Raw genomic sequence first — 23,864 nt, forward strand, 5'->3', positions numbered from 1 at the left:
TTTATGAGCCTCTTCATTTTCCTTGCACTAACAAGTGATAATTTAGTCTTCATGCTATGTTCCCTACAATATACTCAACCCCATCTTTAGTGAGGTGATATTTGTTCTCCTCCTTGAAGAATATGGCTTTCCTTTCATACAAGTAATGGCTTCCCAATACAATTCCACAAATATCAAGAGGAACCACATCTAATTGAACCTCATCAACAAATTTTGAAGTGATAGCAAATTTAAGTTTTCACTGTTTGGTTACTTGTAGCTTTGCATCATCACATACATAGCAGAGAAGATAAGGTTTCTGTTGAGGTGTTGTTTCAAATTCCAGTTTCTTGAAAATTGCATCAGATATTACATTTACTTGGGAACCAATATTAAAAAAATATTTTCAACTTTCATATGCTTAAGTATCACCCTTATGTGAAAAAACTTGCTCCTTCTACCTTTAGGACCAAGAGATGGATTAAAAGAAATAGAACTGTCATGAGAAGATGTTTTACCTTGCATTCCTACAGTTGTGATCTAAGCTTCATCTCTTGAATCAGATCCCAAATTTTGTTGCACTGTGGCAATAATATTTTTCTCTCCATTTCCTCTAAACCTTTTAGGCCTTAGTTTAGGATGTATCTTCCAAAAATGAGTATCATCGTACCCTTCCTTTCAACAATGAGAACATGTAGGCTTTGCCTCTTCTTATTCATTGTAGAAACCTTCTTGCCTTCCCCTTTTCCTTTGAAATTGACTTATAAAAATTTAGATGTTTACTTTTGTTTGAAATCACTTTGCACATTATTTCGTGTGGAATCAAGATGAGTAGCTTGGAAACATACTTCATCCAAATTAGCGGGACTAAATAAGAAAATAATATGGTGAATGTAACTATGAAATGCACCAATATATTTTAAAAGAGTTTCTAGATTATATAATGGAATATTTAAAGCCAATTCCTTCTTCCTAAATTATTTAGTAAAGCTTTTTATGCTTTGTCCTTTTCCTTGTCTCAAATTTTTCCATTCCATGATTTCTTTTGGGTGTATGCTAAAGGATAAAACTATTTCTTTAATGCATTAGTGAATTTTGACCATGAAGAAAGGATCTTAAAAATCTTTTTGCTACCTTCTTCAATTTTACTCTCCCAACAAACCAACGGTGTACCTTCAAGTCCTAAATAAGCCAATTGAATCTTTACGTCTTCTTCAACAATCTGCTAAACGTGACAATAAACTTCTATTTGTTAAATCCAATTATCTAATATTTATGAATTAAGCTTGTCATTATACACTGAAAAGTCAAAGTTGACTTCCAATTTTAACAATGGCTTCACGGGTTCAAAGCCCACCTATTCTATTTTAAAATCATTGCAGGTTGTAATAACTTCGAATAGAAGTTTCCACTTATACATAGTAAGAATCAATGGTTGGTACAACAATGACTCTTTGGGTTGTTGCTGACAAGGTCGTGAGTTCAAACCATTTGTGCGACTCTTCTAGAGAGGTCAAGAGAGTTTTGTTCCAACCTAAGTTAACACATTACTCCACTTGATTGGTCCACATGTCACACAATCAACGCCCAAGACTTAGTTAGTTGCACAGCCGCCTACGAAGTCAATTGCCACATAAATGCCACATCATTGTCTCTACCATTTGTAGTTAGTTGCACAGCCACCTACGAAGTCAATTGCCACATAAATTCCACATCATTGTCTCTACCATTTGTAGTTAGTTGCACAGCCACCTACGAAGTCAATTGCCACATAAATGCCACATCATTGTCTCTACCATTTGTCCTCAGTTGATGCTACCATGTCACTGTCACGTCAACCTCATATCATGTTTATTCTTTTGATCCTCCCACGTGTCCTTCATACAACCTGCCACGTGTCAGCCTTTGGGACTACCACATGTCACCTATATCCTTCCTTTTTGCATGTTTTTGCAAAACGTCGGAATGTGATAAATTTCTCATATAAAGTTTGTTTAAGATCGTTCAAGTTATGTTGGAAAGATATCACTAAGCTCCTCATCATGGCAACCTTTTCATCTCAATTTTGGAATTTAGTTTTGAGGCATCTTGGATCCTCCCAGATCACTTCTCCACTTCCTATGGTTTCCTTGAAAATTCTTTCTCCTTCAAGTGCTTCACATGAACAAACACAACTAGATAGTAGAGTTCTTTTTGGTCTACCCGGCTCGAGTGAAGGACTCTCTCTCTGGTTTCCTCAACTAACACACTTCAAGCCTGTAATTTTTTGTCCAACTTCCAATCATATGTTTACAATTTCGCAATGTTTTCATTCTTATATTTGTGCGTTCAGAAGGATTATAGGTTCACACAAATAGTTCAGGTATTTTTTTAAATATTTTTCTCTAATTGTTACCATCTTCCAAACTCTACTTAAAACAACTAACTCAAAAGTTGACATGTTTTCTACCCACAAGTGTTGCTTCACACAGGAAAGGTCCAAGTTCCCCTTCTTTGGATGTGAAATCAACCAACACTCTATTTTGAGGTACATAGCCCATGCTCAAGTTGTCCCAACACCTTCTCCCCCATCCTCTCATAGCTACTTAGGTAGTTGGTAGTTCAACAAGAACATTAGGGGTCATAACATTAAATTTAGGGAAGATGGGAAACTTCCCATTCTGCCTTACAGAATTCCTAAGTAACCTATCCTTCCATACATCAAGATTCATATAGCATTCTCCTTCTTCTCCAAATTTAATAGTTTATAATTTAATCAAAATATTTACAACAAACAATCTTGGCAAGATGTCCATATTGTCTCTTCAACATTATCATCGTTTAATTACATTGCAAAACTTGGGGATTAGAAAAAATAATGTTACATTAGAATCATAGTGGTGAAGATCCTTTTCATTGGGTGCAAATCCTAGAGTTTGTGACTTGAAGGAAATATTTTAGAAAGTAGTATTTAAAATGATGGATGATTGAAGTCAAAACTACTATGGTCCATATAGTAGCCTCATATATTTCATATAAATAGAGTTTCCTTCAAGAAACTACTAATATATTTAATCTCGCAAATAATGAAAGTTATTAGTATTTGTGATCTCATAGAAGAGGAAAACTACAAAAGAAATGAACTACGCAACCCATCATAATCATCACTTTTAATGAAGAAATATAATAATGAGAAAGCATAGTGACTAACATCAATAGTGTGTGAATATAGCTAATTCAAAGGTAATGAAAATGAAGTTTGGAGGTCTAGGTTTAGGGTGAAAAAACAAATCAATCCCAAGTTTTAGCTTGTAAAGCTGAGTGGCATGATAAACAAATAAATTCCCTAGTAGAGGGAGACAACATTATCAATGTTCCTAATAGATTCCAAAGACAACAAACCTTAAACTTCCTCTACCTTTCTTCATAACCTCGACCCCACTGCATATCGCCATTTCCAATGTTGTTTGAACACCCAAATTTTATGAAAACCCTTAAATCATGGTTATAGAGCTTTATATATAATTCCTGGTTCATAATCAATATAAATTTATTAATTAAAAGTGCTAACATAGTCATTTACAAATTTTATTAGTTGAAAAAATAATACAAATGTGTACTTAGAACAAGGCCTTCTAAATATTGGTAATTGAAGGCCTCGTACTTGGGAAATGCTAGAAGATTATATATAAATATACCATGAATTGCTCAATTCTGGAATCAAATAAATGTTGTGAGGTGTTATAGCATGAGGGAATTTGACTAACATTTGGGCATAGCAAGAAGTCATAGTTGAAGAGTTTAAAACATAACTTATTGGTATTTTATCTATACAACGATCAGAACCAGAGTCAGTATGCTCGAGACCTGCATAGGCTCGAAAATAAGAGAACAACCGAAGGGAACCCACGAAATGACTCTATCACTCTGGAAAAATGGAGGAATGCTCTCCATGTTGTCTCAAATAAATGCGGTTTAGATATCAACGCATGCAACGGGTAAGGGCCACACTCTCTCATGTTTTTCTTAGTTTATCTAATGAATGATAAGGTATATCAGACTATATTTTAGGAGACGTTCCTCAATCAAATTATCCTGCATATTGTTCAGTGACGAAGGGAAACTAGTTGATGAGGTCATCAAAGAAGTGTGGCGAAAGGTTAGGAAAACACATCTTAATGTGGCCAAATACCCTACTGGACTCGTTGAGAAAATAAAAGACGTGGAAAGAATGGTGCTCTTGCAGCAGCAAAGCCAGAAGACTAAGGTTGTGGGAATTGTCGGTCTTGGCGGTGTAGGGAAAACGACTCTTGCAAAAGAGTTCTTCAACAGACACACATCAAATTATGACCGACATTGTTTCCTGTCTGATGTTTCTTGTCATTGCAGACAAAACTTCTCAAAGACTTGGCTCATTTGAAGGACGTGCAAATAAGCAACACCGATGAAGGCATAGAGAAGCTCCGAAAGCATCTCTCATCCCACCCCCGATCTCTGATAGTCTTAGATAATGTTGATCATATTGATCATTGTTTTCACCAGTGAAAGATACCATTCAGGCCAGTAGTTTAATCTTGGTTACTTCTCGCAATAGGGATGTCTTACAAGCTCGGGAATTCTAGACGCGTCTATTTACAAGCAAACAAGCCTTAACCGGCAACAGTCTAGAGCACTATTCTGCTCGCATGCCTTTGACCAGAGTTGTCCTGTAACGGGATTTGAACAACTGGTTGAAGATTTTTTGGATTTCTGTGATGGATTGCCCTTATCTCTTAAGGTCATCAGAGCGGCTATTAGTGGAAAAGATTATGAGATTTGGAAAAGACAGCTAGACAAAATCAGACGAATACTTCCCACGGATATTCATAGCAAGCTTAAAATTAGCTATGATGGTCTGGATAAAGAGGAGCAGGAGATCTTTTTAGACGTCGCTTGTTTTTTTATAGGAGAAAACAGAGATACGCCATCAGAAGATGGAACGGATCTAACTGGGACGGATGGCTGGGTCTCCGTAACTTAGAGAACAAATGCCTTGTAGAGATCGACAGTGAAGAGTGTATAAGAATGCACGACCACCTCCGCGATCTCGGCAGAGATGTAGCAGAGAAGGAACATCCGCTGCGGCTTTCGCGACCAAATGTCAATCTTCTTCGTACTCTTTCCCCCTCATCGCCTGTACATATGTTGAAGCTCTCCACGGATTTTCAAATTAGCATTGGCATATCTAAATTGCGTTTTTGTTTTGAAATTTTTTAAGAAAAAATCATGTTTTTAACAGCTCCGAGTGAACAATTCAGGTGCTGCGAGGAATTAGCATGGATTATCGAAATGGCCGCGAACAAAATTTCCAAAACGTTACGGGCAACTGCAACCTAAGCAGATTGGAACTGCTTAGGGGTGAAGGTCTTTTGTTGAAAGAATATTCAGTGCAGGGGAGTTACGACATCTGATATATCTCCAATGGAATGAGTGTCCGATCTCCTCAATATCTTTGCAAATTCCAACACTCTGGAAGGCTTTGAATTTAAGAGTGTTATACATACAGGGGCAGGCTTTGAACACACTCTGGCAACATGAATCTCAGGTAGTACAAATTCTAATTTATTTGGACAGACATCGATTTACATTTCTCTTCGAATTATAAGAATTGCTTGCATTTAAGAATTGTCTTTGTTTATCACAATATCAAATAGGTGACATTTACAGAGGCAAAACAACTTTAATGTTTTTATGTACACATTGCAGGCACCACTACAGTTGACGGAATTGTATATTGATGCTCCCCTTTCAGAGGTTCCACAGTCTATTGGTAAATTGAATCAGCTCGAAAGAATTGCACTGAGAAATGGTTATTTTAAAACTTTACCAAATGAATTCTATGATATGCATTCATTGAAACATATCAATTTACAAAACTGTAAACAAATGATGTGGCTGCCGGATTCAGTTGGGATCTTGACGGTCCTCCAGGGACTCGACTTGGGCGGGTGCTCCAGCCTGCAGGGGCTCCCAGACTCGGTGGGGCAGCTGACGGGCCTCCAGGGACTCGACTTGCGCGGGTGCTCCAGCCTGCAGGGGCTCCCAGATTCGGTGGGGCAGCTGACGGGCTTCCAGAGACTCTACTTGAGCGGGTGCTCCAGCCTGCAGGGGCTCCCAGACTCGGTGGGGCAGCTGACAGGCCTCCAGGAACTCTATTTGGGCGGGTGCTCCAGCCTGCAGGGGCTCCCAGACTTGGTGGGGCAGATGACGGGCCTCCAACGACCCTACTTGGGCGGGTGCTCCAGCCTGCAGGGGCTCCCAGACTCGTGGGGCAGCTGACGGGCCTCCAGCGACTCGACTTGGGCAGGTGCTCCAGCCTGCAGGGGCTCCGAGACTCGGTGGGGCAGCTGACGGGCCTCCAGGGACTCGAATTGAGCGGGTGCTCCAGCCTGCAGGGGCTTCCAGACTCTGTGGGGCAGCTGACGGGCCTCCAGGGACTCTACTTGGGCGGGTGCTCTAGCCTGCAGGGGCTCCCAGACTTAGTGGGGCAGCTGACGTGCCTCTCGCGACTCCACTTGAGCCTTTGCTCCAGCCTGCAGGGGCTCCCAGACTCGGTGGGGCAGCTGACGGGCCTCCGACGACTCTACTTGGGTGGGTGCTCTAGGCTCCAGGGGCTCCCAGACTCGGTGGGGCAGCTGACGGGCCTCCGACGATTCGACTTGGGCGGGTGCTCCAGCATGCAGGGGCTCCCAGACTCGGTTCGGTGGGGCAGCTGACGGGCCTCCAGCGACTCGACTTGGGCGGGTGCTCTAACTTGCAGGGGCTCCCAGAGTCGGTGGGGCAGCTGACGGGCCTCCAGAGACTCGACTTGCGCGGGTGCTCTACCCTGCAGGGGCTCCCAGACTCGCTGGGGCAGCTGACGGGCCTACAAAGACTCTACTTGGGCGGGTGCTCCACCCTGCAGGGGCTCCCAGACTCGGTGGGGTAGCTGACGGGCCTCCTGCGACTCGACTTGCGCAAGTGCTCCACCCTGCACGAGCTCCCAGACTCGGTGGGGCAGCGGACGGGCCTCCAGGAACTTGACTTGCGCGGGTGCTCCAGCCTGCAGGGGCTCCCAAACTCGGTGGGGCAGCGGACGGGCCTCCAGACACTCAACTTGGAACGCAGCACCAGCCTGCAGGGGCTCCCAGACTCGGTGGGGCAGCTGACGGGCCTCCAGACACTCAACTTGGAACGCTGCACCAGCCTGCAGGGAAAATGCTATTTCCAACCCCATAGCCTCATTAATGCGGGGCTACATGTGCAGGAGATAGCCACCTCGCATTTAGATAATAAAAAAAAAACGGCGTAGTACCCACCTCGCGTGTTATAAACTCCTATCTCCTGTGCATGTAGCCCCGCATTAATGATGCTATGGGGTTGGAAATAGGAGTTGGCAGCCTGCAGGGGCTCCCAGACTCAGTGGGGCAGCTGACGGGCCTCCAGTTACTTCACCTGGAAAGCTGCACCAGCCTGCAGGGGCTCCCAGACTCGGTGGGGCAGCTGACGGGCCTCGAGGTACTCGACTTGGAAAGCTGCACCAGCCTGCACGGGCTCCCAGACTCAGTGGGGCAGCTGACGGGCCTCGAGGGACTCTACTTGTACGGGTGCTCCAGCCTGCAGGGGCTCCCAGACTCGGTGGGGCAGCTGACGGGCCTCAAGAGGCTCAACTTGGAAAACTGCACCAGCCTGCAGGGTCTCCCAGACTCAGTCGGGAACTTAACGAGACTCAAATGGCTTAACTTGTCTGGATGTTCCAATTTACAGATGCTGCCCAATGTTCAGCATTTGAGCTCGTTGACGGAGCTTGATGTGTCTCACTGTTCAAAACTGCAATGGGGTGCTGGAGTAGTCGAGTCCCTGTGCCATCGACTGGGAAATGGCTTCATCGAAGAAGGCGGCGAAAACAGTAATGAAGAAAGTCCGAAAGAATACAACGAAAACAGTAATGAAGAAAGTCCGGAAGAATACAGCGAAAACAGTAATGAAGAAAGTTCGGAAGAATACAGCAAAAACAGCGAAAACAGTAATGAAGAAAGTTCGGAAGAATACAGCGAAAAAAGTAATGAAGAAAGTCCGGAAGAATACAGCGAAAACAGTAACGAAGAAAGTTCGGAAGAATACAGCGAAAAAAGTAATGAAGAAAGTCCGGAAGAATACAGCGAAAACAGTAACGAAGAAAGTTCGGAAGAATACAGCGAAAACAGTAATGAAGAAAGTCCGGAAGAATACAGCGAAAACAGTAATGAAGAAAGTCCGGAAGAATACAGCGAAAACAGTAATGAAGAAAGCTGCAACGAGTTGTATAAGCTGCAAAGAGCGCTGTGTAATTAATCTTCATAGAGCTGTAACCACAGGCAAAATGAATTACAAAATGTATAGAATGCTCTACATTTTACATCATATGTAGTAAAATATACTGGTGCAAATTATGTTGAGCCATAATAACATTGTGCATATAACATTCGAATTTATAGTGATTTTTTTAATATTTATTTTTTCTTAAATACAATGCATAAATATTTGTTTTTTAAATAATTTTCCTTAATAAATTTAATTTTATTATTATTATTCAATTTATATATTATTGGATTAATATAAATTTTTGGATCATATATTTTAGTTATTTAAATATTATTGGTATAAGAAATAATAATTAATCTTTCATATATTTTTTAATTTCCTATTTTAAATCCTTCCATTTATATTTCAATTATTTATTCTTTTATATAAATTTCAATTTTAGTATATATATATTTTTAATATTAATTTATTATATATTTGTTGATTTTTTTTGAACTTATCTTCTATTTTAAATATTCAAAATCCTTAATACATATTTGAGTTGCTTACTCATATATAAAAATATGTAAATAATTAATTGTATGAATAATATATACAATTTTCAAATCTAATATTGATGATATCCTATAAATAATAGTGATATTTATAGATGCATCAAATATTAAATGAGCAAGAACAAGATTTTCATGAATGATATTTCTCATTTATGTAGACTGTTGTACTTGCAAACCAAACATCTACACCTAATTAACCAAATAGACAACAATATTGATGATGACTAGTTAAAGTTACTCTTGATCTCTTTTACACTAATACTTATATTTATATGGATAAATATAAATAAACAATTTTGTAAAATATAATTAGTTTAATATATAGCATTTACTAAAAATATTTAACAAAATTAAATTCTATTAAAAAAAACAAAACTAAACATATGTAATTTCTCACCTCATCCTTCACCTCAAGTAAGATCTATACTACAACGGAGAGGATAACAAACTATATTTCAACCACCTAAAGTAAATCCAACAACCTTTCATAAATAAATGAATTATATTAGTTTTATTAAAATTAATTCAATCTTAGTATATAACCATTTTAAATATATTCTATAATGATTATATAAAATTTTAAAAATTGGCATAATTAAAAATTAGTTTAGTATTTTCTTCACCATAATAATAATGAATACGTTAAGGTTTCCATGTAACTATCTCCCTCTATCACCACACTTCAGAAGGGGTACAATGTTTGTCTTTTTCCAATGGAGGTTGTGAATTCATTCACATTTGAACGAATCCTCTTTGTTTAGATAGAAGACCTTGTACACCACCCTTTTCGTGTTTCCATTAAGGCCATTTAAAGGAATCACTTTAACAGCATAAAACAATCAATCATTTTCTTGAATTATAGCCCTTTCAAAAGTTTGACATGATACAAAGGAAATAGGCCATTGGGTCATTCAGAAGGATCACCCATTCAATGCCTCCAAAACATTTCCTTGATGTAAGAAAATAGGTCATTGTGTAATTTTGAATGATTTCCTAATAGGTGTTTTTGAATTATCTACCTAATGTAAGGAAATACACCATTAGGCCATTTATAAAAATCCCATTAGGGGCATTTGTAAGATCCATGTAATGCAAGGAAATATACCATCAAACTATTTCAAAAGATTGATTATTGAGTGTTGTCTTGCTCAATGTGAGGAATTAGACCATTGAGCCATTTTGAAATATTATCTATTATGTTCTTTCAAAACATCCACACAATGTGAAGAAATAGATCATTAGGCCATTTCAAAAGATTCACTGGTGGGTGCTTTGAAAATATATACCCAATACAAGGAAATAGGATGTTGAGTCATTTCAAAAAATTGCCCACTGAACACTTTCAAAAAGCTTGGCCCTATTCATTAGGCCTCTTTTGAAGATGTGAAGTCAAACCGCTTTGAAAAATAGAACAAGGCCATCAAGCCGACTTCGAAAAAACTCATCAACCAATTTCAAAGTATCACCCAATTGGATTAAACAATGAAAGTAACCCATAACAAGCAAAGATCGATAACCTTATTCCAAGTAAATACTTCAAATTTCAGCATATGGGGGCTTAAAATCCTTGAACAATTTGAACATCAAGTGCGAGGATTGACTACATTCTTTTTCCATTCTAGAATTGAGGGTTTTTGGCCTTGTTTTCAGTTTTGTTTAGTTGTTTTGCTGCAAATGAACAATGCCTCCTTATTGAAGTTTACTTTCATCACTTAGACCAGCCTCCATTACATTAGGATTAGTGAGTGTTTTTTGTATTTTTCGTCATTTACAATCCTTTGTCGAAAATTTGTTTAAATCGAATTGTCACTTTAGTACAAAAACTGTCATAATTGTCGTTTTGTGTCAAAAAGAGAAGTGTCATGAATTCTTCCTTCCTTGGTAATCGATTGAACTTTTAATCATGTATTTGGTTTGATTTGTTTATATTCGAAGTGTTGAAAGCATTTTTATTCAAAATTGAAAAGTTTCATTGAGTCTTCCTTTCTCTTTTGAAGAAGAAATTGTTGAAAATGTCGTTTTGAGTAAAATATTTCATATCTTTCTTGCATTTAGTTTTCCTTTTTGTCATTTTTCACATTAAGGAGAACGAAAACAAATACATGCATTTGCATTTAGCATTTTTTGGTTTGTGTGCAAAAATATGATTTATGGAAATGCACTAGTGTGTGTTTCTTGCTCTTTGCTCTTTGCACTGTTATTTTCTTTCCCTAGTAGCTAGGATTTTCATTGCTCAAAATAAACAAAGATTGTTTATCATTGTAGATTGCATTTTAGGAATTTCAAATCATCATCATGCGGTGAACCATTGAAAGGCAAACTCTAAACAAGATCAACCTTAAAATGAATTTCAATGAATCTAACAACACTTTGGAACTTAACGCAACATATCTAGAGGTCTAGGCTAGAGACATGTTCCGGCGTCATTAAAACTAGTGGCTATCGTTTTCATTGAAGGTTGGGTGATTCCTCCTCCTTGATATGACAAGTGCTAGCACAGACTTGTTCTCCCCGTACCGTCACGTATATATTGGGAGACCACAATAGGCTTATATCCTTTATCCATAGGAAGCTGAGTCTGCCGCCTTATTGATCGCAATGCATTGAACACAACATTCGAGAATATTGACTGCCGTACATAAGTCCTTGGTAATTTCTCTTTAATTTATCACCAAGGTGTATATTGCAGTTTCGCAATTGGTTTGGTAATCCCTTTGTCTAGATTTTCCAAAGTAGTCACTTTCGTTCCTTTTCGACTCTTTAAAAGAAAAGGTCCATCTGAGTAGTTGTCCTTTCAGGCTCATTAAAAATCGAAGGAGAATAGAGTCATCTTTAGCTTTTTCTCGACTCTTAAAAACTAAAAGAGAAAATTTGTGTCAAGGCGTCATTAAAATTAATTGAATTCGGAATAACATCCTTGTTTCTTAGTTGATCTTAGGTTGAGACACATTGCGACGAATCTGGAGTCCACTGATCAAGGAATCCCTTTTGAGGGGAATCCTAGTCCTTTTACGTCCTAGGGAAATATTGGTGCTCCTTATATGGCTACATTGTCCCTCCCGGGAATTACCATCGGCCTACCTGTATGGTTGTTTTCAACCTCTATGGTTCAAAATGTTGTAATTGCTCCGCAATCGAGTACACCTTCAACTGGACAAAATCAACCTCTAGTTGATCCTGAAGTTGACCCTTCACCTTCTTCCTCGCTTGTTTCTCCCTCCCCTTCTTCCTCTTTGCTTGGTGAAAGTAGTGATACTAGTAACCAGTTAGGTGAGAAGAAGAAGGAAGGGAAGGAGAAGAAGAAGAAGCCAATTCAGCAAGGGGCAACCAAGCAACCATTGCTCTGAAAGCAACATCTGATGAAAATCCACCCATTAAACTTCCCAAACCCAAATTTCCATGCATTATTTGTGCGGGAGACCATTTTCATTGAGATTGTCTTTGCTTTCCTCGGATCTTGAAAGAATGGTCTTCCCATTCACACCATTCCATGCCATCAACCTCTGGAGATTATGTTGGTAACACACCATCAACCAGTGATAGTAAAGTTCATGGACGAAAAGGAAAGGTCAAAATTCCATGTAGGTTATGTGAAGGTAATCATTCCCTTCACCTTTCTCCTTTTTTGGATGAATCCAAAAGAGTGTTGGATAACCATCCTACTTCACCATAGCGACTTCCATCTAGTTACAGGAAACTCTCCCTAATTCCTTCAATAGTTGAAAAACTGACTAACTTAAATCAACTGTTAGTCGAAACCACTCTCTCTAAAAGTGAATCTTATGAGTCTATACCAGACCAAAGTCAACAGGTCAAGGTAATAGTTGACCCAATTTCACCTTCAGCTAATCATACATTTCCTGAAGAGAGTGAAAATGATATCGTTCAAGTTCTTTTTGTTACTTTGGATTCTAATGAACTTGGGGGCAATCCACCCGTCCCGTCACGACAGGAGGAGAACCCTCCAGTTCTCATAACTCAAGGGGTTAATTCTCCCATTTCTTCAGTACCCCCTCCAAGTACGCTAGTCACTTCCTTTGATTGGAATCAACTAGCAAGATCCTGCCTTCCTTCTTATGTACCTTTCCAGATCATAGTACAAGTTTGTAAAATGATCGTGTCTGGCACTATTATAGATGAAGGTGCATCAATGAGTATCATTTCCTCAACTGCTTGGAAAAAGTTTGGTTTGCCACCGCTTATGCCTGTTACACAGAATATGTTAGGCTTCAACAAAGGAACCAGTCGACCGTTAGGGATCCTTCCTGTGTTACCTATCAATTTGAAAGGAAAGACCATTCATCTGAACGTGATGATAGTCCCATGGCCGTTAGATTACAATTTACTTCTTGGGCGTGACTATGTTTATAACATGGAAGCTATTGTTTCAACACTCTTCTGGGTGATGTGTTTCCTGCATGAAGGCAACATAGTCACCGTTGACGAGCTTTCATTTTTTGGTCAAAACATAGCTCCAAGTCAATCATCATCCCTAAATGCTCCTTTTACATCAACGGTATCACTTGAACCCTCATTCCATATACCTGATAGCTATGAGTAGTTTGGTGAATGTAATGAAGTTTGGGGGGCATGCACCTAATGGTAAAGATAAGTTTCCCTGTAGGTTATGTGATTGGTCTATCATACCATTCACCTTTGTCTATTCTGGACAAAACCAAAGAGGTGTTGGATAACCTGTTATGAAACCAGCTCAAAAAAAGATAGAAAAGAAAGATAAACGCCTTAGAATTCAGCCTCTTCGAGGGGGCAACCTCCTTTACATTACATAAATGAACAATTCTTGGATGATACAAATGACAAAACCTCCTTTCTATATATAGGAGTCTAAGGAGTCACACTATAATCCAGCCGACCTAACAATAATAATATAAAGCCACAAAAATAACAATAGAGGGATTCTATGGGGCACATAAATAACAATATGGGGGTAATAGGGGCACAAAAATATAAATAAGGGGTATAAATACAATAGTAATGGGGTAATCACTAGTATTATAGGGACCCAACATGCCCCTCTCCTTCAAAAAAGTGTTGTCCTCAACGCTTGAGCAGTTATGGATACTTCTGCATAAAATTCTCATCCTCCCATGTGGAATCCTCAACGGATAAGTTCTTCCACTTGATAAGATACTATGAAATTGATCGATTTCGTAGTTGTCGAGTTCTTGTTTCTGTGACTGCTTCCGGTTCCAATATAATTTTTCCTTCCTCATCAAGTTTTGGCAATATTGTTTGAACTGGGAGCTTGTCGCCTATAACCTTCTTTAAACATGAAACATGGAAAGCTGGGTGTAATCGAGAAGTTGCGGGAAGCTCCAATTTGTATGCCATAGTACCAATCCTTTCCAACACCTTGTACGGACCATAATACTTTGGTGATAATTTATTATCCTTCTTAGCTTGCTTTAGGGACATTTGCTTATATGGTTGTAGCCGTAGGAATACCCAATCACCTACATCAAAACTTCTTTCACTGCGATGTTGATATGCCTGTTGTTTCATTCTATTTTGTGCCAACACGAGGTTATCCTTTAAGAGTTGGAGGACTTGTTGATGTTCGATGTGATGTTCCACTGCCTGAACCTTAGAATTTTCTCTTAAATATGATGTGATTGATGGTGGTTGGTACCCATAAAGTGCCATAAATGGGGTCATTTTTGTTGCTGTATGGAAGGAAGTGTTATACCACCATTCAGCCAGAGGCAACCATTTGACCCATTGTGTCTTTTTATCAGATACAAAGCAACGAAGATATCCTTCCAAACATTTGTTTACTATCTCAGTTTGCCCATCAGATTGAGGATGATAAGATGAGCTATGAGCTAACTGAGTACCAAGACAAGAAAATAATTATGTCAAAAAATTTCCAGTGAAAATGGGATCTCTGTCACTTACAATAATCTTTGGGTTTCCATGTAGCTTTTGAACTGTTTCCATAAATGCAGTAGAAACTGTACTGGCTTTAAATGGATGTGATAATGCACAAAAGTGTGCATACTTGGTAAGTTTGTCAACTACCACCATGATGACACTCCTTCCCTCAGACTTGGGTAAACCTGTGATAAAATCCATTGAAACCTCCTCCCAACGTTGGCTTGGAATGGATAAAGGTTGTAATAGACCCGGTGTCTTAATTGTTTCAACTTTATTTTGTTGGCAAACCAAACATTCCGCCACAAACTTTTGAATATCCGATTTAAGGCCATCCCAAAAAAATTCCTTCTTAACCCTGTGGTAAGTTTTTAAAAATCCTGAGTGCCCTCCTAAGGGAGAAGTGTGCAATTCCATAAGAATCTTTTGTTTTAGCTGGGAATTCTTACAGAGGTATAAGCAATCTTTGTACCATAACGAATCATTTTGCCAGCTAAATGTATCAGAAGTACTGGAATCTTGTTGTAGCTTTCGAATAAGTGCCCACACTTCTTCGTCATTCTTCCATTCCTCCTTTGCTTCGTTTATCCAATCTGGTTGGATAATAGAAATGGCACACAACAATGCTTCCATATCCTCATCCTTTCTTGAGAGTGCATCTGCCACCACATTTTGCTTCCCTTTTTTGTAGATGATTTCAAAGTCATAACCCAACATCTTTGTGACCCACTTTTGTTGCTCTTCATAGGATAATCTTTGTTCTAAAAAGTATTTAAGGCTATCATGATCCGTTTTTACCTTGAAGTGTCTTCCCATTAGGTAGGGTCATCATTTCTTAAGTGCATGGAGTATTGCCAACATTTCCTTCTCATAAATAGCTTTGATTAAAAACTTTCCCTTGATTGGACGACTTTCAAAAGCAATGGGTCTTTCATCTTGCATTAGAACAGAACCCATTCCATTTCCTGAAGCATCACATTCCACAATAAAGGTTTTTGTGAAGTCCGGTGTAGCTAAGACCGGTGCTTGGCACATTGCCTCTTTAAGATGTTTAAAGGCCTTTGTTGCTTCCGGAGTCCATGAAAATGAATCTTTCTTCAATAATGTTGTTAGAGGTGCTGCTATTCTCCCATAATTCTTAACGAACTTGCGATAATACCCTGTCAACCCAAGAAATCCTCGCAGATGCTTTATGGATGTGGGGATTTTCCATTCCTTAATGGCTTTAATTTTGCTAGGGTCTACCTTAACTCCTTCATGAGATACAATATGACCCAAATATTCCACCTCCTGGACTCCAAAGAAACATTTGGATCTTTTTGCATATAATTGTTTCTCCTCCAATAGTTGTAGCACCTTGTCAACATGTTCAACATGATCCTTCCAAGACTTGCTGTAGATTAGTATATCATCAAAAAATACCAACACAAATTTTCTAAGGAATGGTTTGAAAATTGAATTCATCAAACCTTGAAATGTTGAAGGTGCATTGGTAAGGCCAAAAGGCATGACCAAAAATTCATAATGACCCTCATGAGTTCTAAATGCCGTTTTCGGAATGTCTTCAATCTTCATTCTGATTTGATGATATCCCGAACGAAGATCCAACTTGGTGAAGTAAATTGATCTATGCAATTCATCCAGTAATTCATCAATGACAGGAATGGGGAACTTATCTTTAATAGTGAGCTTGTTGAGCTCCCTATAATCTAGACACATGCACCATGATCCATCCTTCTTGTGCACCAATACTACTGGAGTTGAGAAAGAACTTTGACTCGGTTGAATTATACCAGCCTCTAGCATTTCTGCAACCATACGTTCAATTTCACTTTTTTGGACATATGGATATCTGTACGGCCTGATGTTTGGAGGAACACTTCCTGGAATCAGATGAATAGCATGATCATGATCACGCATAGGTGGGAGACCTTTGGGAGTCTCAAATACCTTGGAATGATTGTCTAGGACTTTTTGGAGATCTGGAGAAATAGATGATTCCAATGTGGAAACATCTAGCGAACATAATTGTGCAATTACACCTCTTTGCTCCTTTTTTAGAAGCTTTGTCATGCCATTAGAGTTGATTATCTTTCCTGGTTTCCCTACAATACCCCTTAATTCAACTTCCTTTCCTTCCACAGAAAATTTCATGAAAGTTCTTGAAAATTAAAAGCTATTGTACCCAAGGATTGTAGCCATTGGACTCCTAGTACAACATCAGCACCTCCCATTGGAATGGAAAGCATTGGGCTAGTCAATACATATTCTCCCATGGATAGCTTGATATTATGGCACTTTCCAGAACAATTTATTGTTCCTCCATTTGCAATCATCACTTGACACTCTGGTGCTGGATATAGGAATCAATTCAATTCTTTTGCTACCCTACAATGAATAAAATTGTGGGTGCTTCCTGAATCAATCAACACTATTACCTTTTTCTTCTTGATTTGTCCTTCTATCTTGATGGTTTGAGGAGTGGTAATTCCCACCAATGCATTACAAGATATGGTCGGATTTATTTGTTCTTCATCTAGGCTTTTTTCCTGGAATGTATCCTCTTCTTTTGACCTTTCTTGCTCCTTTTCTTCTTCCTCTTCACAATCTATCTAGAATAATTTCTTCTCAGCACACTTATGACCTTTTGTGTATTTGCTATCACAATTGTAACAAAGCCCCTTTTCTCTTTTTCTTCCAATTGTTGTGGTGTCAACCTTGTAGGTTGTGGAAGACTATGGGCAACAACACTTCCGTCTTTATAGTTGTGAATGGTATGCTTCCTAGTTGCCATAATTTTGCTTTCCATTTTTCTTGCTAACCTGAATGCCTTCTCTAATGAATCAGGTTCCCAAAGGCGCACATCATGTTGGATATTATCCTTTAAAGACCCTATGAACACATCAACCTATGCTCCTCTGGAATATCTTTTACCCTTATGTTCAATTTTTGGAACTCCTCAATGTGCTCCATTATTGAACCCTTTTGTTTGAGACTTATCAATTGGCTAAAAAAAGTGTTGCTTTTTGTATCCTCATAATGTGCTATCAATTCTTCCGTAAAAATTGCCCAAGTGATAAATTGTTTACGAGAACAAAGCCATTGATACCATACAAACTGATTTGGTTCCAAATATAAAGTTGCCATACGTACCTTTTGTGTGTTTTGCACATTATTGAGATCGAAGAATTGCTCCATCTGTAATGTCCATGTGGCGGGATCCTTGCCATCAAACTTCCTCATATCGATTTTTGGAATGTGGTGATTCTTCGATCCAACATTAGTGTCTATGGAATCATGATTAACATTTCTTTTGTTCTCATCATGAGTTTCCTTTACTACCTTTTCACCATTAGTAAGTATTTCTTGTAGAAAATTAGTCAAATCTGTCTTCAAATCTGCCATGCCTGTCTTCAAATTTGTGTTCAAATCTATCTTCAAATTGTCCATCTTAGCTTCCATGCCATTCATCTTAGCTTCCACGCCATTTATCTTAGCTTCCACGCCATTTATCTTAGCATATGTTAACTTTTGTGAGCGTGACATTTGTTGCACTTGTTCTTGTAATTTTGATATATCATGTAGCATTTCTTCCTCTTCTTCATGAGTCATGCTGGAGCTTTCAGGTTCCTTACTAGGTGTTTGCATTTTCTTTCCTCGGGGCATCAGTTACCGATAATAATGCTCTACTATGCCCTTTGAATTCCTTCAACATAAATTTTCAAACCAAGCTTAAGCAAAAATTTAAAAAAAATCTACACACCTTTTTTCACTTTGTAGGAGCTCGATATTTCCTTTGATGTATCTCTGTACTTTCTAATCATCTAGTTCTGAACTTGTGATTTGTAGTAGCTCTCTGTGTCCTCTTTCCAATGCCACAAGTCTTACCCAAATTGGATTCTCCAAGGAAGAGTTATGCGAAATCTCCCACAGTGACTTGATTATAGACTAGTTCAGTAGAGCTAACTTGTACGACGTGCCGCGAGTCACTGTTTCGACCTTTGGATCTGAAAAACACCCACAAGAAACTACAGTCTGTCCTCTTTCTGTACCTTCTTACTAAACTTCAATCTGATCCCCAGAGAGAAAGTTATGACGATTTTCCCCAGGTCACCTATTTTGAATGTAATTCAGAAGTCTGCAGAAAGACCAACTTCCTCAGATCATATCTCCGCAAATATCACGCGAAAAGCTCTGAAATTCGGACCCAAGGTTCAGCGTGATTTCTTCTCAAATGGGATTTTTTTAAGACTTCTGAAACGCCACAGAAAAAACGTTATAGCTAAAATTCCGCGATGACCTGTTTGGAGCAGCGAAACCCTAGAATCCAAAGCTCTGATACCAAATGTTATGAAACCAGCTCAAGAAAAGATAGAAAAGAAAGATAAACGCCTTAGAATTCAGCCTCTTCGAGGGGGCAACCTCCTTTACATTACATAAATGAAAAATTCTTGGATGATACAAATGACAAAACCTCTTTTCTATATATAGGAGTCTAAGGAGTCACAATATAATCCAACCGACCTAACAATAATAATATAAAGCCACAAAAATAACAATAGAGGGATTCTATGGGGCACAGAAATAACAATATGGGGGTAATAGGGGCACAACAATATAAATAAGGGGTATAACTACAATAGTAATGGGGTAATCACTAGTATTATAGGGACCCAACATAACCGTCCTACATCACTGTAGTGACTTCCATCTGGTTACAAGAAACTCTCCCTTTCATCATGCTGGGGGCATGCAAACCAACTCAAGCATAGTTTTGTCATTTCAAGCTTGTGTAAAAATGAAACCAAATTCAAGCATAGTTTGTCGTTTCAAGGTTGTGCAAAAATGAAACCGAATTCAAGCATATTTTTGTCGTTTCAAGCTTGTGTAAAAATGAAACAGAATTCAAGCATAGTTTTGTCGTTTCAATCTTGTGTAAAAATGAAACCGAATTCAAGCATAGTTTTTCATTTCAAGCTTGTGTAAAAATGAAACTGAATCCAAGCATAGTTTGTCGTTTCGAGCTTGTGTAAAAATGAAACCGAATCCAAGCATAGTTCCCCCATGGTTCAAGCTTGTCAAAAAATGAACCCATTTTCAATTTTAAAACCCTTGTGATTGCCATTCTATTAGCCTTTTGAACCTTGTTTGTGTACGTCCCATAACCACCATCCCTTTGGTCGATCATACACTCTCACTTGGTTGTTTTACCCTTTTTGAGGAACAGTTGCGATAAGTGGTCTTATTAGCGAGCCTCTTCACAGAAATTAACATGTTTTGAGAAGTTCCAAAATCACTGGAACCAGTTGCTAGCCTAGATACCACTCGTTCCTCAAAATAGAGTCCTTTTTAAACCCTTTTCAAACTCGTTAAACATGAAAAGATCGTTGAGCGCTTGTCTTTTTCAACTCGTTAAAGTGATTGGAAAAGTCATCCCTTTTGTAATATTTTATCCTTTTTCGGACCTGAGGGATTATTTTACGAAAAATAACTTATGGAGTTTTCTTTTTGTCCCTTTTCAAACTCTCTAAACATGAAAAGGACTGAGTTATCCTTGTCGTTAAACTCATTAAAACAATAGCGACAAACTTGTCCATTCTAGACAAGACCGAGTTTCATTGTCGCTAGACTCGTTAAAACATCAAATAGCGATAGGTTTGCCCGAAGGGAGAATTATAAAACAAACATATGTTATCCTCCTCAAGCTTGACAAAAATAAAGAGGTACTGGTCAGCAATGACTGGGGAAAAAGGGGAAAAAACTTGAAGAAATTTATGTAGCAAGTCGCTCTTGAACATGACACTTTCACTTCATCACCATTATTGAGTTGGGTTAGGTTATTCCGTTCACCGGTCATCTCACCATTGGTCTTTCATACCATCCATCTTTTGGGGTTAATGATACCAATTCATCTCAGTGTCGTCGACATGTTCAAGAGAAGTCATTCAGTTGAGAAATCACCATCCATTTAATGTCTCATCCACTGCAATACCTCCAACCTTCATTTTTCATGACTGCCATTCCTGAACCTTGTGTCGTCAGTTCATTTTCACCTCCAGAAATCATTTGCTTCGTTTCGTGTCGTAGATGTGGGATACATCAAAGCCCTCCTACGACGAGTCACTTCTTGTTGACATCAGCTCATTATCTAAGAAGTTGACTTAGAAACACCCCTTTTAGTGCTTTGAAGCTTGCATACATCAATGGCAAGTTTCTCACTTCCGGCGATAGGTTGACATCAATGGCCTTCGACCGAAATATTTTGTGTGGTGTTCGACATCGGATCATATATTCACACCACGTGAATTGTATTGTAGTACCTTGAGGGTCATTATCATTATCGGTGATTCCTCTCATGTTTGTTAACAACTCACATTATTGGCTGGTAATCAGGCGATGTCTTTCCATGTTCGACTTCAGAACATCTCTTCACATGGATTGACTTGTACATCGAGCGAAGATTAAATGAGTTTGAAGACCTCGGATCTAGTTTCATCCATCCGGGCTGTGATATATTCAAGGATATAAAAACATCAAATGTACAAAGGCTCTACACAGATGGTCATCCTAACCATGGATGATGACTCTATATCTGAAGATTCACCAGTCTGTATCTGCAGACGACTATCTGATCTATGTACATGAAATGAATTTATAAAGCTGAGCATGGGAATGCCTCCCTCAGCTAGATCATGAAATTATATTATGATGATGTATTGTATTGTAACTTATGCAAGTCACCTTCCAGTTCGAAACTTCGGATCCTCATGATAAAGCATTTCACCGGACATCATATTTATGACTTCATGCTTTAGGAGGAAACTATTATAGACATATTTGGGTACATCAACCCCAAACTTATATGTCAATAAACTAGGGCTCTTCAACCCCTAAAAGAGTTGTTTCATCCCCTAAAGGGACATAGTCATCTGAATACATCATTCCCCAAAATTTCCATTTGAGAAACCATCCAGAAATTTCTTAAATTGAACCATACTGACTGCTCCACTGGCAAAGTGCAATGCATACTGAGTGGTACATAGATAGGGTGCAATGCATACTGATTAGGCCTCCTATAGGGTGTGATGGGCAAGGATGGACAAATGTCTCAGACAGTTTGCTAGGTGGTTGATCATGGAATCTTCTAGAAACTTCTCCTGTGCCACTTGCCTCTCTGAATTCGCCAAAGAATGAATAAGGGATCTGAGAATCTCCAAATAGAACCAATTGTAACAAGTAGAATGACACTAATCAAACCCCATGGATGACTCACACCCTTGCACTCATCTGTAAATGGATCCCTCATCTAAGAGATCTAGAGGCTGGAATATTGTGAATTGCAAGGAAGTATTGATAGTTTATAATTGAGGAAAGAGCATTGTATTTCTGGTGTGATATTTCTATTTCATGAGGTGAAGAGGGATTGAAGCTGGGAGGATGACGCTGATCAGACAATTGGGTTGTAATTCTCCTTTCTATTAATAAAGTTTTTCAAGTTTTCTTCCATATCATTGTGCAATTGTGAATGTTATTATTTGTGAATGCTATCATCTGTTCATTATATATCTGATTCTGTAATGTTTATGTTGTAATAGATCATGATGCTTTGACGGTTCTTTGTTGTTGTACTTGTGCAGGTACTCTCCAAGCGTGTTAAGTACGGGGAGGAGTTACGGAATCTGTCAAAAGGGAGAGAGATCAAGCAAGCGATTAAGCGGAAGTTCCAGGTTGGTTCCATATTCTTTCTCTTATCTGTTAGACATAGAAGAAATCGTTGAATTGCTTTAAACTATTGTTTCTAGGGTAGCTGCCAAACCTAGAGGGCTAGCATTTTAAAGGAATACTAGTTTTCCCAAAAACAACACCCTTAGTCCCAAACCTGCAAAAATACTACTTATATGTGCTCAAATCAGAAATTAAAGGTCACCAATGGATTCAGAACATCCAAAAACCCCTAAGTGGACTCTTTCTAAGCTCAATTTGGCCAAAAAATCCAAAAGATATGGCTCTCCAAGCTCCCATACGAGTTTTGCTATTAATCATCCTACAAATCGGACCATCTGTCTAACGGTCCTAAAATTCCTCCCTGAATTCTGCTAACCGAGCAACAAATTCACCCTCTGCCAATGCATTTTGTACAATCATTAAATTTTTCTCTGACCCCACAACTCTAAAAATTGTGGTCATATAGGCCACATGGGGTCGAGGGCTGGGCCTTAACGCCCGCCCCTGTCGGCCTAGCCCTTAACCACCAGGCCATGATTCCAACTTCCCCATAAGACTTGGGGCTGGCCCCTGAATCTTTGCGCCTACTCCTTAGCACCTTCCGTCTTGCCCTACTAGTGGTTATATGCACTAATGGAACCAGGAGCTAGGGCTCCTCATAAGTGCCCTTTGCAAGTGTCGTCCGACATGGTCTTATGGTTGCAGGTGACTAGGACCTGTGCCTTATTCCCATCACCCTTTCCATGAGTGCTTAACCCTTACTTACGCCTCCGCTTTGGTTATGTTGAAGGTTCCAGAACCTTGGGCCGGGGCTAAGCCTGAGCCCTCGTCTCCCTTTCAACTACAGTCTCGTGGGTGTAAGGTGATCGGGGGCCAGGGGCTTAGCCCCGACCCCATCCCCAACGTTCATTTGCCCAAACCTTAAATAGTATTTGTCCACTATGGTTGTTAAGTCCCACCATGTAGCCTGTAGGTTGAGCGCTACGTCATTGGATTGGAGGTCAGGGATTTGAATCATGTGGAGGCCAGTTCGGGCCATAACAAAATTTTAGTCAACCCCGGGGTGCCATATGGCACCATATTACTGGTCCACCTCAAATGACCACTAACCAATCAAATGCGCCCAAAATTGAACGAATTGGAGGATGACACTTGGAAGCCTCTCATTGGCTTGTACCCTGCATAGTCACCCTGCCAACTCAGCAGTACGACCAACCCAATCAACAAACCTGCTCAAATTTTACCTGTTTGGGAAAATTATCAGAACGTGATATCTGGAGCATACGGTGTCAAATTGAGGTGAAATGAACATCGTTGGATTCAGAACGACGAGCACTTCGAATTGACATCAATTTCAAGATGTTCTAGGAAATTTCATTTTTGAGCTAAAAATTGATCACCTAATCATATAAA

At 39.1% G+C, this 23,864-nt stretch overlaps 2 protein-coding genes across 2 annotated transcripts in view; both read left to right on the forward strand.

Annotated features, from left to right (window-relative positions):
- The first annotated feature begins 4,189 nt into the window (after positions 1 to 4,189).
- On the forward strand, positions 4,190 to 4,978 carry LOC149177450 (disease resistance protein L6-like). Its single transcript, XM_089421755.1, has 3 exons — positions 4,190 to 4,225; positions 4,348 to 4,470; positions 4,553 to 4,978. The coding sequence occupies exons 1-3, from the start codon at positions 4,190 to 4,192 to the stop codon at positions 4,976 to 4,978; spliced, it is 585 nt and encodes a 194-aa protein (XP_089277881.1).
- A 44-nt stretch (positions 4,979 to 5,022) lies between these two features.
- The window catches only part of LOC149177451 (uncharacterized), a 44,479-nt gene continuing 25,637 nt past the window's right edge, over positions 5,023 to 23,864 (forward strand). Inside the window, 6 exon segments of the mRNA XM_089421756.1 lie at positions 5,023 to 5,110; positions 5,237 to 5,255; positions 5,377 to 5,542; positions 5,704 to 6,233; positions 7,400 to 7,583; positions 7,744 to 8,302. Of these exon segments, the coding sequence (XP_089277882.1) occupies positions 5,023 to 5,110; positions 5,237 to 5,255; positions 5,377 to 5,542; positions 5,704 to 6,233; positions 7,400 to 7,583; positions 7,744 to 8,302 (1,546 nt within the window).

This window comes from Pinus tabuliformis, chromosome 4_1 (genome assembly GCF_031772625.1).
Source record: "Pinus tabuliformis cultivar Carrire ecotype Pingquan chromosome 4_1, CPIR1, whole genome shotgun sequence".
NCBI classification, from domain to species: Eukaryota; Viridiplantae; Streptophyta; class Pinopsida; order Pinales; family Pinaceae; genus Pinus; species Pinus tabuliformis.